General features: G+C 39.1%; 1 protein-coding gene and 1 long non-coding RNA gene across 3 annotated transcripts; both read right to left on the bottom strand.

Annotated features, from left to right (window-relative positions):
- Nucleotides 1-621: 621 nt before the first annotated feature.
- Nucleotides 622-2,419, bottom strand: LOC107828008 (uncharacterized). The gene is made up of 2 exons (XR_012704477.1): nucleotides 1,862-2,419; nucleotides 622-961 (listed from the first exon to the last, which is right to left on the bottom strand). It is a non-coding gene; the product is annotated as an uncharacterized LOC107828008 (long non-coding RNA).
- A 961-nt stretch (nucleotides 2,420-3,380) lies between these two features.
- On the bottom strand, nucleotides 3,381-14,589 carry LOC107828007 (dihydrolipoyllysine-residue succinyltransferase component of 2-oxoglutarate dehydrogenase complex 1, mitochondrial). 2 transcript variants are annotated; one of them, XM_016655259.2, is made up of 15 exons: nucleotides 14,318-14,589; nucleotides 14,134-14,190; nucleotides 13,953-14,027; nucleotides 13,092-13,152; nucleotides 12,984-13,011; nucleotides 9,099-9,169; nucleotides 7,225-7,299; nucleotides 7,085-7,140; nucleotides 6,945-6,989; nucleotides 6,561-6,839; nucleotides 5,985-6,079; nucleotides 5,347-5,437; nucleotides 5,114-5,224; nucleotides 4,763-4,957; nucleotides 3,381-3,910 (listed from the first exon to the last, which is right to left on the bottom strand). In XM_016655259.2, the coding sequence occupies exons 2-15, from the start codon at nucleotides 14,167-14,169 to the stop codon at nucleotides 3,719-3,721; spliced, it is 1,410 nt and encodes a 469-aa protein (XP_016510745.1). In that variant the 5' UTR covers nucleotides 14,170-14,190; nucleotides 14,318-14,589; the 3' UTR covers nucleotides 3,381-3,718. The 2 variants fall into 2 exon arrangements, with proteins under 2 accessions (XP_016510745.1, XP_075097620.1); XM_075241519.1 differs by having other exon boundaries at nucleotides 14,447-14,567.
- Between the last annotated feature and the right edge of the window lie 5,200 nt (nucleotides 14,590-19,789).

The following is a 19,789-nucleotide window of genomic DNA, read 5'->3' as shown; positions in this document are numbered from 1 at the left end:
ACATATACAACCTCACAAATTTGTAGCAAACTGAAACCTTAGAAATTTCTATCCTTTTTTGATAGATCTTTCTTTTTTAGCTTTTTTTTTTTTGCTGGGGCAAATGATAAAGATAGGAGAGGGAGTAGATAGATCATATATCTAATGAAAAATTGTAGGGATATTGGCAAAAGGAAAGAAAGAGAAAGAGTGGAGAAAATGATAAGAGAAGAAAGAGAAAAGGAGGAGAAAAGTTAGCTTTAACAAGAACAAAATAGGAAGAAGGATTAACGGGGATTACTTTTGGTTGCATAGGTATATATTGTAATTATTTCTAGAATAGATCAAGGCAGGTAATTATTTTGGATAGTATAGGTATATAGCATAATTTGCTCTATTTTTCTCTAGAACAGCCTTATCTCACCTCACCAAATGGAAAGCCCTCCTATCTTTGTTTCCTTCCCATAAAAAATCCTTTAACTTTTCTTGTTTTCCAGAAGCAACTCCAATAATTAGAGTTTGCAAACTTTCAAAACTTTTTATATGCTCTATTTTTGAAAATATTCGAACAAGCCAGTCCTTGAAACTTTATGGTTCCTCTCCATTTCTATTTCTTTGGTAGTTTGATAACAAGAGTGGCAGTTAAATAACAGTATACTCTTAGAATAAACAAATTACAAATCACCATCAGACATTTAGGAAAACAAAGGAGTTTTAAAATAATAGGAGAAAAAATAACCACATCATCATGCACTAGGATGTGTCAAATATACGTGTTAAAGACGACCTAAAAGATCAAACAAACAGAAAATATAGCCTCCACATTTCTATGTACTTTTGGTCGGACTTTTTGATGTCACATTTTCCACCTCGCGGCTCTGTTTTGTTTTCTTTTCTGCCTCCAAAGTCTTCCTTAGCAGACGCAACTCTTTTATGTAGTAGTGAAGTCTATCTATGACCAATGCAAGAAACAATGAAAATCCTGCATTTGTACACCAGAACAAAGAAAGATATTATTCTACGTCAGATACCAAATATAGTAAGACAATAACAAAAAAAACTACTACTATACCTCAATTCTAAATAAGTTGGGATTGGGTATATGAACCATCACGGTCTCTATTTTAACTCATCTCAATCTAATATTAAATAAAATATTTTTTATTAAAAAATACTAGAAGTTCTCTATATCTTCAAGTTTAGATTATTGTTATCTATTGTTTCATATTGTATTGTATTGTTTGATGAATACAACATTTGGATAAATTGTATCGTTTGCCGTCATTTTATGATGTCACGCACCAACAATATGAAGAATAAAATTGCAACATTATTAAGAAAAAACAGGATACATAGTAGAATTATTATATAAAGAAGTAAGGTAAATGATAAAATGTGATTATTTAATATTAAGGAAGGGCAATATGAGAGAAAAAAGCAAGAAAATGACGTCACCACACCAAATTCATCGTTCCGTAAAGTGGCACTTTTCGTCATTACGAAACGATGGATTTAACGATACGATACAATAAAATTTAAATAACAATCAAAACAAACATTGTATTTAAAGTAACAATACGATACAATACAATAGGTAACAACCATCCAAACAAGCTATTAGAAAATATTGGACTAAGAAAACATACTAACGAAGTGCATTGTTGGAATTGGGTTGGAACTTAATAATATTTTTTACAGGAAAAAAATTGTTTTATAAGGTAATGGATGTGTAATGTATAAGCATTCTGTTGGTTGTGTGTTATGTATGAGCCATGGTTAAAACTTTATCGGACTAATTTATATAGATCTTTTTCTGCCAAATATAATGTGACAAAAATTATAAAATAAAAGATGTAAAGGTTGTAACAAGACAAAGATTTACCTAAGAGTGATGCTTCTAGGAGGTGATTAGCCAATAGAACTTGATCAGTTGGATTGACAGTGCCAGAATCCGTTGCACGGTTTTGAATAATAGTGACATTGAATAAGATTGAGACTAAAACCACGAATAAGGTTCCACCAGCACTCTTTACTATCACAGGTCCCCTCCCTTGTTTTGATCTATCCAATGCCATCAAAACAGGTTTTCTTAAAGGGGTTCGGAATACGAGGATCAATACCACAGCTACTTCAAAAAATACAAGTGCGAATAACGGTTGAATCATTGTCGTTGGATCTTCAAAAAAAAACACAACGTTTGGTTGTTGTTGCTAGTTGTGATGAATTATTAGAGAGGTAAAGGAAAATATATTTAACTCAACTCTAAAAGCGTGCTAGTAACAAAGGAAAATGCTTAGGGACTAAGAAGTAGGAAAGAACAAAGGAAAATGCTTGTGGTTTCTAACTGATTTACTTGTAGTTTGGTTCAGGAATGTGTGTGGTGGCACGTAAATGGAGGCTTCTTTTATTGAACACGTCAAAGGGAGGCTTCTTGTTTGGATTGCCGCCCCAAATTGCAAAGTACTCCACAATCGAAAACTTAAAAATCCAATGAGAAGTGGAAGCCTTTTTGGCCTTATACAAATCCTATGTGCAAAATTTTAAATGGACGAGGTGGTCAGAATTTGGTGGGTCAAAACAGATTAAGCAAAAGTATGGATCATGATTTAACTTGTGGGTCGAAATATGTTTTTTTTTCCTTTAAATAATCGTATTCATTTGGTGTAAGTTCAATTAGGAAAGCACTCTCTACTAAAGTTTCTATATTTTTAGGCTCAAACTCGAGACCCTTGGTTAAGGGTGGAGAGATCTCATTCATCCTACCACGTTCCTTGATAATGGTATCCAAATATGTTCAAATAAATATGAGACGAATTGTGGGCCATGCCTAACTTAGAACTACTTCTAAAATAAGTTCTTCATGCAATTAGATTAAAAACAATTCTCTTTCTATATATTCTATTGTTTAATCTTATATTTATTTTAGACGATTTAACTATTTTAGCCCAAAATAACGAATCAAGAATCAATTTGTTTCGACTCTTCCAGCTCAATTTAGCACAAGCCTAATATGTCGAGTTTAACCCATTATGATGCACCCTTGATTAACGGGCTCTCCCAACTCGTCAAATTTTGAGCGAGTAACATTAATCATGCTCATTTGATTCCTAATGTCTCCATACCTTGTAAACTCTTCCATTATCCTCAATTCCTTCTCACGTGCAATTAGGAGGAATGACAAGAGAGACACAATTACATCAAGAGCAAGACAACCTTTTTATTATAGCAATAATGCATGACAGATTATGGGACTAACCACAGTACTGAAAGAACGCATTACTCTAATTAGGTCAAGAGATGTATCCGGAAAATAGAGGCCACAGTAAATAAATCTAAAAACACGTGTGAATCCAATTGGGCTACCCGTGCAGTTCTAAGAAAGGAATTGCCACAAATCCAGAAGACAGAAGTGTAACTGCATAACATGAAACTGAAATGTATAAAAACAGTTCAAGCTGGTGACATATAAACAAGAAATAATCCTTTTTCAGCATCATGTCAAAAGTAAAGAGTTGTGGAAAAAGTGAATCAGGGAAGGGAAAGATTGAATTGCAACAGAGCTCTATTTGCAGATCTCAAGTATAGATAGTTGCAGCTGATTAAATAATCAGGGGGGAAAAACAATGTTCAAGGCCTCCAAAACTGTGACATTGTCATGTTTATTCTGGTTTTAAGCTTGAGTGTACACTCAGGTATACCATGAACAGTCAAATCAAAAGCCAGAGATGGTTGTATATCTTCAAACATCAAGGAGCAGGCGACGTGGATCTTCAACCACATCTTTAATCCTTCTCAGAAAGTACACCGCCTCTCTTCCATCAATCAGCCTATGGTCATATGTCAGCGCAATGTACATCATTGGTCTTGAGACAACGTTGCCTCCAACAACCATTGGGCGATTCACAATTGAGTGCATCCCCAAAATAGCCGACTACAAAATCAAGCAACAAACTTAAATGGTGAGATCACTCCATGGAGAAATTGCTAACCTCCTGTAGTGTTTTAAAAGGCGTGGGCGTAAGGTGAGGCGTTTTACATATGCCTCAGCGGGGCGTAAGCCCCGAGGGTATTTAATTTTTAATATTTTATAAAATAATATAATGTCAGAAAATATTTATAAACAGGTAAAATTGCATAAAAATTGAAGAAAACTATATATATGTGTGCTCCATCCCCACAAAAAACTAATCAAAATAATCTATTATACGCTACTTACAAGCACAAGTAATTTGAGTCTAAAAGAATAAAGTTTTCTATATGGAGGAACAAAAAGGATGATTAACCTGCAATTTGAACTTTGAATTTGCTGCTATGAAGAAGAATGTAGTTCTCTTTGTATTTGTAAAAAAAATTAAATATTCGTTGCTTTTGGGAGATATTAGCAGACTAGCGGACAAGATAAAAAATTGAGAAAACCATGAATTTAGGCTTAAATCAATAAAAAAGGTCTTGACTTTTAAATTTAATACTTTTGAGTTACTTTTTAAACCTTTTGAGTAATTACCAAACTGACTTTTGAGAATTTGGGTATTATACGAAGGACTAATTCAACAAATTTTGTTTTAATTTGAAAAAGTCTCTGGGGCTTACTCCTCACTAAAAAAACGCGCCTCGAACACCCGGGCGTACGCCCCGAACGCCCGGGAGCTTCGGGGCGTACGCCCCAAATTGTTGGGCGTACGCCTCTTGAGACTTTCGCCCCACACCATCGCCCCAGGGCATTTTTGGTACGCCTCGCCCCAGAAACGCCTTTTAAAACAGTGGTCTCAACAAGGGGACATACCTGAGGAGGATTTATGATAGGGGTACTTAGAAGACTTCCATACACACCACCATTGGATATTGTGAATGACCCTCCAGCCATTTCATCAATAGAGATGGTTCCGTTTGTTGCCTTCTTAGCGAGTCCGTTTATTGTCTTCTCTATCTCAGCAAAATTCATCTTCTCAGCATTGCGGAGAACAGGGACGACCAGACCCTGAACAATTGGAAAAAGAAAGTTGGAAAACATTAGCAATAACATGAATAGATTCCCAAAAGCAGGTAGAAGGACAATAGTGAGACATCAGATTACAGATTTCCCATGAACTGTCATATAACTCAAAATATTGAGGGAAAGAAAGGGTGGGCCTACCTTTGGGGTACCAACAGCTATACTGATGTCTACATAGTCCCGATATATGATGTCATCGCCATCAATAACTGCATTAACTATAGGTTGATTCTGGAGTGCACTAACTGCTGCCTGAAATAGTATAATCTTTTTCGTCAGACTTTCTTTATGGGGACAAGTAATAGATCTTTTTCGTCAGAGGTTGTCAACGAATATGTAAAAAGAAAAAGTATTAACACTGATGCTGCTCATACTTTCACAAATCCAGACATGAGTCCTAACTTCACCCCGTGCTTTTCAACAAATGCATCTTTGTAATCAGATCGGAGCTTCATCAAATTAGTCCTGCAACAAGATCGGCGTTAGTGAATACAACTAATACAATATGCATAGCAAACACTTCATTGGCTATGACAAATGCTTCCTACACCTCTACTGGATTAGAACAGAAACAAATCTGCATCCAGGATATCAACTTGAGAAAGAAAGTTACGTTATAACCTTAAAGGTCACTTGCTATCTAAAAAATTCATCAAAAAGAAAGAAGATAAGTACCAAAATTTGGACGGCAACTAAACCAATTCTAGTCATTAAAATAACCGTGTTACAAGGATCCTTCATGTGCCTTGACATACCCATGTCGAACGGGTGTGACATGGGTTTGATATTTCACGTGGATTCTTCAAAATACATTAAAAGTTGGCAAGATTAACATGCTGGCACATGATGCTTCCACACACGTACTGCATATGTATCCGTAAATGAATTCATGGTAACATAGATCAAGGTACCAAAGGACTTCGGATATCTTTCTGATATCACTAGGATTAAGCCATAACATACGGCAAAGAAGCTCATAAATTTGTTTATCAAAACTACAATCCAAACTTACATATCAACTTCATTGAATGTAGTCAACAATGCAAATGTGTTCTGAGAATCTTTCAAGCGAGTAGCAACTCTTTTCCTGAGCCTGGTCATGGGAACCTATCATCAAAGAAGATTCAGATGTTGCTACACAGTAATTGCGACAGATGCTCAAATGAATACTCGTGACTAGTGCTTTTAAAAGCGAAAAGTGCATAAAGAGACAAAGTCTACAGGGCTTGAAGCGAGCGAAAAGGGAGAAGTGAAGTGCATGCTTCTTTGAAGTGAAGTGCACAATTTACAGAAAGATTAGAAAATACCGATCACATATGAATCTAGTACTATGATATAATTAAAATAACTAATTTAGCATCCAATATACAATAATGTCAATATTAACCCAACTCCTCAAAGTTGAGATTCAAAAAATTAATCGCTTCTGGTTGGAGCGCACACTTCTCAGAAGCGCAAAGTTTGACTACTGAAGCGATACCGCCTTGCTTATGCATAGCTTCATTTTTTTAAGCAACAAAGCATGGGTTTTAATAACACTGGTCGTGACGATAAGCTTTCAAAAGCTTCAAAAGTTTTAGAGACTCACTCGTCTTTCCCGCTCTTTAGGGGGAAGTTGGGGTTCTGTAGCAGAGCGCTTAGGAGGCGGTGAAGTTTCCTTAGACTTCTCTTTGACAGGAGTTGTCTCAACTTTAGGTTTCACGTCTTCTTTTTTCTCTTCAACAGGAGAAGGTGGCTTCGGAGCTTCTTTTTCAGATGGCTTCTCGGACGGAGCAACATGATCTACACTTTCTACACCCTCACCAGATTTTGAAATGATAGCAACCTTGTAGCCTGGTTCCACAGTGTCTCCTTCCTTGGCTACAAACTACAAATATCCAAAAGCAAATGCAGAATCCATTGGTATCAAAATAAGGACACAATAAAACTGGGTTAGAAAATGAAGAGTTCCAGTGTTAAAGCGATATTCTACCTTTTGGATTACACCGGCTTCCGGACTGGTTACATCAATTGTTACCTGCCAAGTATAGATGACATGTAAGCTTTGAACCTCCCAGGAAACCCATAGAAAGTTTGGATTAAAATTAGTTAAACATGTCTCAAACCAAATACCTTATCTGTTTCAATCTGAGCAATTGGCTCATCAACTTCTACTCTGTCACCAGGATCTGATTAAAAAGAACGAGACATGAAAGAAACTAAGTGTTCTGCCTCAAATAATATCATCACGGACACAATAACAAAAAACATACTCTTCAGGAACTTAGCCAGTGTGCCATCACTTATGGATTCACCCATAAAAGGAACAACAGCATCAACCAGATCACCTTTGGCAGAAATACAGATGAGACAAAACAAAAGACGAAATGTTAGTAACTGCATCACCACATTGCAGATCCAATTGAGCGCACAAGGAAATGGCAATTTAAACATTTTCTGAATTATAATAAAATTGAGTCAACACTGATCGTCATCGCTCAACCCACTTTAAGGGTTATCTAATTTTGTAATTCATGTACATAACAATGAAAACAAAGTGATGAATAGTAACTTCGTTACCACAATTGAGAGACGACTAATTGTGCACACAATGAATACATAGGTTAAAAGTGTCTATATAATGAACTTGCTAGTCATGGTAGTCATCGTTAGACTCCATTATTGCAGTATAAGTATAGCTGTTTCCTCTGCTTTAGATTAACGCTTTTCAAGATATCCAATCTTGGCCGAATTCATGTACTAATAATGAAAATAAAAGGGTAAAAGTTCTAAGGTTCTTGCGTATCCATGATAAATCCCAACCAAGCCCAATAACAGAAGAAGAAAGGGAATTCGAAAGGCATTTTTTTCAGTGAAATCATGTTATGCTATGTCGACAAAAGCTCCCTCGCATAACATTCCTGGGCCATGGAAACCCATTGGAAAGATTTGGCCCCTCTCAAGGTTAAATGTTTCTCCTGGTTGGTATCTAAAGATGCATGTCTCACACAAAGCAACCTTCAAAAGAAGAAGCACGCAGCTATGCAACAGATGTGTCTTATGTGAAGAATAGCTCGAGGGCATCAATCTCTTCCTTCATTGTAAATTTACCTCCCAAATTTGGGACCTTTTCCTAAATATCTTGGGCATCTTTGGTGCATGCCCAATTCTACACTACAGTTTTTGCAAGGATGGAACAGATTAGATATACAGCGATCTTCTATCACAATTTGGGATACTATCCCGGCTGCAATCTGGAAAGAAAGAAATGACAGGTTGTTTGAGAATAGGAATAAAACAGTTGTTAATATAAAAAACAGATGTATTGTTTTGCTTAGTTTTTGGTGCAACATGGCAGATGTAAAGCTTCTGGCCCTAGTGCCCTGACTGACTTCATTAGCACATTACACAATTTGTAATGTCGTATCTTTGGTTGTAGCTTATCCAGCAACTTCTTTTGCTGGTTTTATTATACATAAAAAGTTACTCTTTACTGATTAAAGGAATCCCAATAGAAGAAGAAGAAGAAGAAAAAGGGATAGCACCGAAAAGAAGACTAGAAATGGAAACAAGAAGAATATTAAGAATAAACATTCAACCAATTCATTATTTCACAATATATGGAGTATAAATCAATTGTGAATTTCCAAAGAGTACTTAATTTCACACCACTACAAGTAGCTAGCTCTGTATCTTTGGACAGATAATTGCAAATTACTCACTCCAAGATAGGAATTTGTATATTACCATAACTAGCATGTTAAATGTTAAAGATCATAATGGAAAATAACAAAAGACCCTGCAAAATTCATTTAATTTCTATATAAGATCTCAATACTAAAACAGAAAAGGAACAGAAAAGGAAAAAGTATCTTCTCTAAAAAGATATCAAAAGATAATAATCATTTTATGTGTCAAAAACTAGAGAAGATTCAATAGGCAAATCAGTAGTTAGCATTTTCCAGCAGCTCATCAATATTGTCAAGGCACTAATTGCATAAAAATGATAGATCCATGGTGAACCACTGAAAGCAGAAGGGACCAAATGACATTTTTAAAGTTACATGTCGGACATCAGCAGATGAAGGAATAAGTTCACATGTATCGAGATACAAAACAAGGTTAATCACTACTAAAGAAGATATACCACTATTTGAACAGAAGGGCCTGCTGTGAATCTGTAGTGTTAGACTTGAGTGAAGATTGGCCACGGCTCCCCTGCAGATAATGAAATAATTTATATGGATCAACGGAAGGCGGGGAGGAGGGGGGAGGTAGAAGAAGCAGCAGAATATACCAAAATCAACAACTCTTTTATTCTTTACTCACTAAGATCCACCATTAAAGCCAACCATCACAATAGGGTGCAACATAAGAAAGAAAGGATTAATCTTGACAAGATATTGGTGGCAACACTCAACGCACACATACTTCAAGGCTTATTATCTCATCTCTTGTTAAATAGTTGGTGATGATAATGGGATGATAAAAGGTAAATAGTATGATTTTAAGTTATTTACTGCATAAGGTGGAATTTCTACTGAGAAACTAATTACTAGTATTTAATTTTTCCCTTTGTTCACACTACAATTCAAAAATGACCTTAGGGGTATAAAAGAGAAATGCGTTTTTCGGACACCAAATCTAAACTAATCCATGTTTGTGGTCATGGCTGTACTGTTGATAGAGGTCAACTGCTGAAAGTATATACAAATATTTGTATACAAAAAAATCAACCAGATTAATTTGGTTCTTTAAGTTCCACTTTTTTGTTTTTTTTGTATAATGGATTGCAAGGTCATCCCGAGTGAGAACCTCTTGACCCTTCATAGGCTCCTGGTCATGGACCTTGAGATCACGAGGAAGAGGAGGAAGAGGGCGATGTATAGCCAACATAGGATCAGGTGGGGAGCCTTGACATAAGCTAAAGCGCAGGAGTTGGGGGTCAAGCTGGTGAGTGGTGACTATGGGGGCTTGGAGGAGTAGTGGGGACGCAAGCGCTATGTGGACCACGACTGCGCAGTGCATTAGGGAAGCCGCGAGAGAGGTATTAGGGGTCTCAAAGGGTTACTCTGGTGGTCACAAGGGAGACTGGTGGTGGAATGGAAAGGTGCAAGGAAAAGTGAAAACCAAAAAAGCAGCGTATCTGAAGCTAGTGGAAAGTATAGACGAGGAGGAGAAAAGGGCAAATAGGGAGCATTATAAGTTGGCTAAGAAAGAGGCAAAGCTAGCAGTTACGGCGGCCACGACTGTAGCTTTTAGTCATTCGTATGAGGAACTCGAGGGCCGAGGTAGGGATAAGAGGTTGTTCAGGTTAGTCAAGGCACGAGAAAGGAAGGCGCGTGACTTGGACCAAGTGAAGTGCATCAAGGACAAAGAAGGTAGAGTTTTGTTAGATGAGGGGCTTATCCGCCAGAGATGGCAGACCTACTTCCATAGTCTCTTGAACGAAGAGGGGGACAGGAGCATTGTACTAGGTGATTTGGAACTCTCCGGGAGTCATCGTGACTTTGGGTATTGTAGGCGGATTAGAGTTGATGAAGTTGAGGAGGCTATGTGTAAGATGAGCAAGGGCAAAGCGACCGGGCCGGATGAAATCCCGATGGAGTTTTGAAAGAGTGCGGGCAAGGCAGGCTTGGAGTGGCTCACTAGGTTATTTAATGTCATTTTTAGAACGAAGAAGATGCCGAAGAGTGGAGCTAGAGCACGATGGTTCCTGTATACAAAGAACAAGGGTGATATCCAAAATTGCAATAACTATCGGGGTATCAAGCTGCTTAGCCATACTATGAAAGTCTGGGAGAGAGTGGTAGAGCTAAGGGTGAGGAGGAGGGTGTCTATTTCCGAGAACCAGTTTGGGTTTATCCCGGGGCGTTCGACTACAGAAGCCATTCACCTTGTTAGGGCCATCCACCTTGTTAGGAGATTGATGGAGCAGTATAGAGAGAGAAAGAAGAACTTGCATATGGTGTTCATCGACTTAGAAAAGGCGTCCGATAAAGTTCCGAGAGAGGTTTTGTGGAGATGTTTGGAGGCTAAAGGTGTACTTGTTGCCTACGTTAGCTTGATTAAGGACATGTATGATGGAGTAAAGACCCGAGTGAGGACAGTGGGTGGGGACTCAGACCATTTTCCAGCTATGATAGAGTTGCATCAGGGGTCGGCACTCAGCCCTTTTATGTTTGCTCTGGTGATGGACGTACTGACATGCCACATCCAATGGGAGGTGCCGTGGTGCATGCTATTTGCAGATGATATTGTATTGATTGACGAGACGCAAGACGGTGTAAACGCGCAATTAGAGGTATGGAGACAGACCCTGGAATCTAAAGGTTTCAAGTTAAGAGGGACCAAGACAGAATACTTGGAGTGTAAGTTCTGTGGCGAGACTCAAGGGGGAAGGAGAGGTGAGGCTGGACTCGCATGTCATCCTTAGGAGAGGGAGTTTTAAGTACCTTGGGTCTATTATTCAGGGAGATGGGGAGATTGATGAAGATGTCACACATCGTATTGGGGCGGGATGGATGAAATGGAGACTCGCTTCCAGTGTTTTGTGTGACAAAAAGGTGCCACCGAAACTTAAGGGTAAGTTCTACAGAGTGGTGGTCAGACCAACGATGTTGTATGGGACTGAGTGTTGGCCAGTTAAGATCGTTCGTGTCCAGAATATAAAGGTAACAGAGATGAGGATGTTGAGATGGATGTGCGGGCACACTAGGTTAGATAGGATCAGAAATGAGGTTATTCGCGACAAGGTGGGTGTGGCCCCTATTATGGACAAGATGCGGGAAGCGCGGCTTAGGTGGTTTGGTCATGTGAGGAGGAGGAGCACAGACGCCCCGGTGAGGAGGTGTGAGAGGTTGACATTGGAGGGCCTACGGAGAGATAGAGGTAGGCCAAAGAAGAGGTGATTAGGCAAGACATGGCGCAGCTTCAGCTGACCAAGGACATGACCCTTGATAAGAAGGTATGGAGGTCGAGGATTAGGGTAGTAAAGTAGGTAGTCTAGAGTGTTCATAACAGTAGTATTGGCACGCAATCTCGCTTTCTGTAGGTAGTAGGTTTTTATGACAAACCGTTATTTTTTTTTCATTGTTGATTACCTTATTATCTTGTTGTTTTTATTCTGTTTTTATATGATATTTTGGTATTGTCCCTTCTTGTCTATATTTTCATTAATGTGGTGCTTATGTTTTCCTGAGCCGAGGGTCTATTGGAAACAACCTCTCTATCCTCACAAGGTAGGGGTAAGGTTTGCGTACACACTACCCTCCCCAGACCCCACGGTGTAGGATAATACTAGATATGTTGTTGTTGTATAATGGGTACAAAGACTTCTTCGAGCATATGAAGTAATCAGATCTGCGATCATAAAACTCCCTTAATCTTAGTTTGTGTGACAAAGTTCCATCTATAGATGTCCCAAAATGTCTTAAGACACAATAAAATCATCCACACATGTTACAAGTATAAAATTCACTATCTTCAAAACGCAAATCTAGATCATACTATGATGTTCTCCTTATCAATCTTCAACAATTATAATTATTCTTCTAACAACAATTTGAAAAACAATGTAAGTCATTCCATTTATTAATCTATAGGCAATTAAATTGTATCGGGAAGGGGAGTATTTCACTTATATCATGTGCAGAAACATGTAGATCTTTATCTCTCTGGCACATATGAACATACTGTCTTTCTCACACTGCGCTAGCTCTTAATTTCTCATTCAAGTACAAGAAGGCACAAAGGCAGCTGCCAAAACCAAGGTCTCTTCTTCGAGTAAGCATAATGACAAAAAATAATGACCAAGCCGTATAGCTAAAAGCAATACTTAGACAGGACTCCAAGATATGCAAAGATAAAAAACAATGGTTGGTTTCACCTCCAAGCATTGAACTAAAGCAGGGTGTCCTACGCGGAGAAAAATGCGGAATGCTAATTGAGGTAAGCGTATGGTGCATCTATTCATGCTATACAGCTTAACATAAAAGCAATAGATGTACTAGCAATGAAAACGGTTACTAACCTTTCTGGCCTCAAATTCGTTGAGCATCCTGTATCATAAATTAGGAGTTAATAATGATAGCGACGTAAAACGAACATATTGAATTTGTAATTGAGCCACCACAATTACCAGGTAAAACAAGGTGACTGAAATTCCGAGTATGACCACATTGTCTAGGAAGAAGTAATAGCTGTTGACATGTGCAAAGTATGTTATGCCTAAAATCTCAAATTGAACAAGATTTACAAGGGGGGGAAAGGAGCATAGCCAGTCCAAAGATATGAGACCTCCAAATTTTCAAAAGACAACTAATACCATCCCGGAATTAGAGGAGAACAAAATGATAAAGAGCCTGGATAACATAATCTATCAAACGCAATCAAAGCCAAAATCTGGCACGTCACAGTATATAAGGAGAAATCGGAAAGAAAAAAGACATGGTGAAGTAAACATTAGGTGAGATCCAAGGACTGACATTAAACCATTCAAACCAAATTAGCAAAACCACCATCAAAATTACTACATGAAAGGAAAAAAATTATTTTGATGCATGGTACTCCCGGGATAACCTCAAATTCAAATCTAAGCAATGTCATTTCATTAACCAATATAAACTAATCCCAGCATAGGCAAAAACACTAGGTGATTTCTTCCCATCTGCCCAAGCCTTGGTGGCAGAGTTACCCGGTACCTATGTTGGTAGAGGTAACAAGTAACTGGTGGAATAGTCGAGGTGAGCGCAAGTTGGCCCGGACACCACCATCATCAAATAAAATAACCAAAACTATCAACTGATGAACATCAATTACTTTAACCTAATAGCTCAATAACGTATTTATTTCAAAACTGACCATCAGTCACATGGCTCAGACTCAAATGTGCGAAAAATTCCAGGTTCAAATGTTCCAAATACAATTTAGCATAAAATTGACCTCCTCTAAACTGAAAATAAATCTGCATCTTAGCAAGATAATAAAGCATTTATATTACCTTTTCTGTTGTGGCAGAGGGAATTCTAGACGTAGACACTGTAGGTCGAATCACTTGCAGATTTTTCCCTAAGCACTGTCCAGTAAAAAAACAAAATTTCGTTATATTAATTTTATCAACTCATAAATAAAGCTCAGAAAAAAAGTACGCAAATGAAAAAGGGCTAAATGAGGAATTGTACCGAAGCAGAAGCCTTGCGCCTTAAAACGCCCAGCATCGTAGATTTGATCTATTAAAGCTGTTAAATCAATAAAAAGACAAATTTAGGAGAAATTCCAATACTATTAATACGCTTTTGTGTGTGTGTGTGTGTGAGAGAGAGAGAGAGAGAGAGAGAGAAATGGTGGCCACAAAGTAGATCTTACAGAATATAGAAGAAAATATGATGAGAAGAAGGTTTTGACGTGAAGAATAAATGAAGATCAAAGAGAATAGGGTTTGGGGGAGAATGGAAACAGAGAGAGTGAAAGTCGCAAGGGAGAACTTGTTCGCACTTCCTGCACAGCTGCTACCTTTTTCTTTTTTCAAATAAAGAAATTATTCTTTTTTTTGCCTTCGAGAAGGAGTTGAGCGAATGGACTATTGGACTGGCCATGCCAACTTGTCCCAAAAGAAAAATTGCTAGGTTGACGGCGTCTTCGGAAAAAAACTTACAAATGGCAATGGACTCCTTTCATTTCGGGTGTGTTCGGTAGGAAGTAAAATGTTTTCCTGCAAAAGTTTTTTATGAAAAATATGTGGTTTTATCAATTATTATTCCTTATTTGTTTGGTGAGTGAAAAAAAATCGAAAAATATTTTTTAGTATTTGAATAGAGAGTAAAAATATTTTTTAGAAAAATAATTTTTTATACTACTCTACTCACCTCCTTCTCCCAAGTCCCCATATTTCTTGTGTCTCCCCCCAATATTCAACGTTTTCAGGACTCTATTATTTTTAATAATTTAATTATTCTTTTGAAAATTCATACAAACCCAAACGAACTAATTTGCTGCTTTACTTTTTTATGCAAAAATAGCGTTGAAATTTGTGCTCCATAACTAAAAAGAAAATACTCTTTTTTTAGTTGAAAAGAAAGTACTCTTTCTACTATATACGGTTGAAATCGGGCATACCCGATTTCGTTGGCAGGGGAGTTGCCTCGAGGGTAACTTCATAATAGATCGGCCCCAAGCTCGAAGATAGAACATCACACCTGGAGATCGAAGTGTTCATTGAGATCGAGGCCAGCAATAATCGAGATCGAGCATGACTGACTTCGAGAAAGCCGTAATAACGGAATGGCGAGATATCAGTAATCGGTCGAAAGTCAGGGCGAAAATTCCGGAACAGATCAAATCAAAGCGGTTATTAGCGCCAATCATGGGATCTACTTCCGTTATTAGAGTTGTACCTTATTTAGGATTCCTTTATTATATAACGAGGGATTTTATTTACTTGTAGGGACCAACATTATTCACGGACAAGAATATACATATACGTTATTTTCTTTGTTTATCATTGTTCATCGTTGTTTGTTCTATCCTATATTGTTCTTATTAACTAACTTCGAGACTTTCTCGAATCGAGGTCGAGGCATCGTTTGCAGACCGGTTTAATTTATTTTATTGTCCAAGTTATCTATTTAATTCGTTGTTTAACAATTGGTGCTGGTTTAAATCACATATCCTTAAAACCACAATATAAGTTTAATTGTTATTCAATTTTTAGGGGAAACAGTTTGGCGTCCACCGTGGGACTAAGGATAATAGTGATTGTTCAGTACTGATTCTGGTAAAACACACTATTTTACGCTTGTTATTGTCAAGTATCTTTGCTTTCAGGTTAAAACATGTCAAACTCACAAAACACATCCACACATGGTGACAATGGCCTCGGATTCCACGGTGAAAACGAAAATGTGATTGCTCCAGGAGTCGAGGTGCCACGGGCTAATCTCGGGGGAGCATTGGTTGCCAACCCAGTCAATGTCAGTTCGCATGTTGCTCTAAACGCGTACCTAGGCGCAAATCTCGATGGGAGTGTACGCAGGGAAGGCTAATCTAGTGGTCAAGGAACATAGGGCAGAGGAGACGAAGGAGTCAGTCTCCAAGTGATATTCGAGATGCTTCAGGCTCAGCAAGTCACTATTGCTCAGTTACAAAATCAACATAGAGCTCCGAGTAGGGTCGAGTCGGAAATTACTCGATGTACCGAGCCAGTATTGGAAAGGTCGAATAGTAATGAATCGGGGACTGATCCTGCGGTAATGAAAATGCTCGAGGAGCTCACCAAAATAATTGAATCAGGGGAGAAGAAAATCGAAGCCAACGATAAAAAAATTGGAGACATACAACTCTCGAGTTGATCAGATACCGGGGGCACCGCCATTCTTGAAAGCAGTGGATTCGAAGAAGTTTGTACAGAAGTCGTTCCCTCCAAGTGCGGCTCCGAAGCCTATTCCAAAGAAGTTTCATATGCCAGATATACCCAAATATAATGGGACTACCGATCCCAACGAGCATGTTACTTCATATACATGCGCCATCAAGGGTAACGATTCAGAAGATGATGAAATTGAATCTATGTTGTTGAAAAACTTCAGAGAGACCCTTTCGAAGGGAGCAATGATTTGGTATCACAACCTGCTACCAAATTTCATCAATTCATTTGCCATGTTAGCAGATTCTTTCATAAAGGCACACGCCGGGGCCATAAAGGTCGCAACGAGGAAATTAGACCTTTTCAAGGTAAAATAAAGGGATAATGAAATGTTGAGGGAGTTTGTGTCCCGATTTCCAATGGAACGCATGGAGTTGCCACCGGTCACAGATGATTGGGTCGTTTAAGCTTTCACCCAAGGGTTTAACGAGTGGAGTTCGATAGCATCACGTCAGTTGAAACAAAATTTGATCGAGTATCCAGCTGTAACTTGGGCAGATGTGCATAATCGATATCAATCAAAGATCAGGGTCGAGGACGACCAATTAGGAGCCTCTTCCGGTTCAGTACATCCAAACCGGTCGATAGTTAAAAACCATTAGGACATCGACAGGGAGCCAAGGTCGAACAGAGACCGATATCAACCATATACCGCAGATCGAAGAAACAATAGTTCAGGACGCAATTCCGCTCGGAATGATCGAAGAAGTGATCGAGGACAGAATTCTCGGGGACTTATGAGCAAAAGTGGTTTTGATAAGTATGTCGATCCCACAGAGGTACCTCGGTTATCAGAATATAACCTTAGCATCGATGCATCGGGCATTGTATCGGCAATCGGAAAGATCAGAGATACTAGGTGGCCCAGACCCATACAAAGCGATCATTCCCAAAGAAACCCAAATTTGATGTGCAAGTGTCATAGCACGCATGGTCACAAGACCGAGGATTGCAGGCAATTAAGGGAGGAGGTAACCCATCTATTCAATGAGGGCCACCATCGAGAGTTCCTCAGCGATCGAGCCAAGAATCATTTCAGAGAAAGGGACGCCAACAGGAAAAATGAACAGGAGGAACCCCAACATGTCATTCATATGATCATCGGTGGGGTCGACATTCCACAGGGACCCATATTCAAACGCACTAAGGTATCAATCAGTAGGGAAAAACGAACCTGACATAATGTGCCCAAAACGATGAAGCAGAAGGCATTTCTCAGCCCCACAACGACGCTCTAGTAATTTCTATCTTATTAAATAAAGTTCAAGTTAAGCGTGTTTTAGTAGATCCAGGTAGCTCGGAGAATATCATCCGATCGAGGGTCGTGGAGCAGCTCGGCCTACAAAATCAAATCGTTCCCATAGCTCGGGTCGTAAACGGCTTCAATATGGCCAGTGAAACAACTAAATGGGAGATTATTCTACTGGTAAACGTGGTTGGAACCATTCAAGATACCAAGTTCCACGTAATCGAGGGCGACATGAGGTATAATGCCCTGCTCGGAAGGCCTTGGTTCCACAATATGAGGGCAGTCCCTTCGACTCTCCACCAAATGATGAAATTCTCGACGTCGGACAGTGTAAAAACAGTATACGGGGAGCAGCATGCTGCAAAGGAAATATTTGCAGTCGATGAGGTAACATCGATATCGACACTATCAACCTCGAAAAGGTCAAGCATCAAAGATAAACAGGAAGTCAAATAGCAATCACAGCCACCAGCCTCGACCGAATCGGGGAAGCAGGAGATAGAAGAAGAAGAAGAAGAAGAAGAAGAAGAAGAAGAGGAGGATTTTCTTACCCCCTCAAACTTTTATTGTTCCCGAAGATTCTGACGCCACCAAATCAATGGTCGAAGAGCTGGAACAGGTTATATTGATCGAGTACCTGCCCGAGCGAAAGGTATACCTGGGAACGGGATTAACCCCTGAACTCAGGAAAAAGCTTATTCAATTTCTTATTGATAACATAAATTGTTTTGCTTAGTCCCATTTAGACATGACATGGATCCCACCGGAGATAACGACACATCGACTAAGCCTGGACCCTAGGTTCAAACCGGTGAAGCAGAAGAGAAGACCCCAGTCCGAGGTCAAGCACGCATTCATAAAGGACGAGGTAACTAAACTTCTCAAAATAGGGTCCATTCGGGAGGTGAAATATCCCGAATGGTTAGCCAATGTAGTTGTAGTCCCTAAAAAGGGAACAAACTTAGAATATGTATAGATTATAAGGATTTAAACAAGGCGTGCCCCAAAGATTCTTTTCCATTGCCTAACATCAATCGCATGATCGATGCCACAGCCGGCCACGAGATCCTTACTTTTCTCGATGCCTATTCCGGGTACAATCAAATCCAAATGAACCCGGAGGACCGAGAAAAGACTTCATTTATCACCAAGTATGGAACATATTGTTATAATGTAATGCCCTTCGGGCTAAAAAATGCAGGAGCTACTTACCAACGCCTAGTAAATAAAATATTCAAAGAACAAATAGGTAAATCAATGGAAGTTTATATTGATGACAGGCTAGTTAAGTCCCTGCGTGCAGAGGGCCATTGGCTCATTTGCAGGAAACATTCGAGATTTTAAGGAAATACAACATGAAGCTCAACCCCAAGAAATGTACTTTCGGGATCGGTTCGGGCCAGTTCCTTGGCTTCATGATGTCGAATCAGGGGATCGAGATCAACCCCGATAAAATCAAGGCTATCAAAGACATCACCGTCGTGGACAGTGTAAAAGTCATGCAAAGGCTAACTGGACGGATAGCTGCCTTAGGCTGATTCATTTCGAGGTCGTCGGATCCAAGCCACAGATTTTTCTCTCTACTCAAAAAGAAGAACGATTTCGCCTGGACACCGGAATGCCAACAGGCATTAGAGGAATTGAAGCGATACCTATCGAGCCCACCATTGCTTCACACTCGAAAGGCAGATGAGAAACTTTACTTGTACTTGGCAGTATCGAAAATCGCGGTAAGTGGTGTCCTAGTTCGAGAAGAGCAAGGTACGCAATTTTCCGTTTATTATGTAAGTCGAACCTTAGGAGAAGCAGAAACTAGATATCCACACTTGGAGAAATTGGCACTTGCACTGATAAGCGCCTCTAGAAAGTTAAGACCATACTTTCAATGTCACCTCATATGCGTATTAACCACTTACCCACTTCGTAATATTTTGTATAAGCCCAAACTATCGGACCGATTGGCCAAATGGACCGTCGAACTCAGTGGGTACGATATCGAATATTAACCCCGGATGGCCATCAACTCTCAAATTTTAGCGGACTTCGTGGCCGATTTCACGCCAACCCTCGTACCTGAAGTTTAAAAGGAATTCTTGTTAAAATCGAGTACATCATCGGGGGTATGGACCCTCTTAACAGACTATGCTTCGAATGTGAAGGGGTCCGG

This window comes from Nicotiana tabacum, chromosome 21 (assembly GCF_000715075.1).
Source record: "Nicotiana tabacum cultivar K326 chromosome 21, ASM71507v2, whole genome shotgun sequence".
Taxonomy (NCBI): domain Eukaryota; kingdom Viridiplantae; phylum Streptophyta; class Magnoliopsida; order Solanales; family Solanaceae; genus Nicotiana; species Nicotiana tabacum.
The sequence above is the reverse complement of the archived record's forward strand: the minus strand, read 5'-3'. Positions and strand labels throughout refer to the sequence as shown.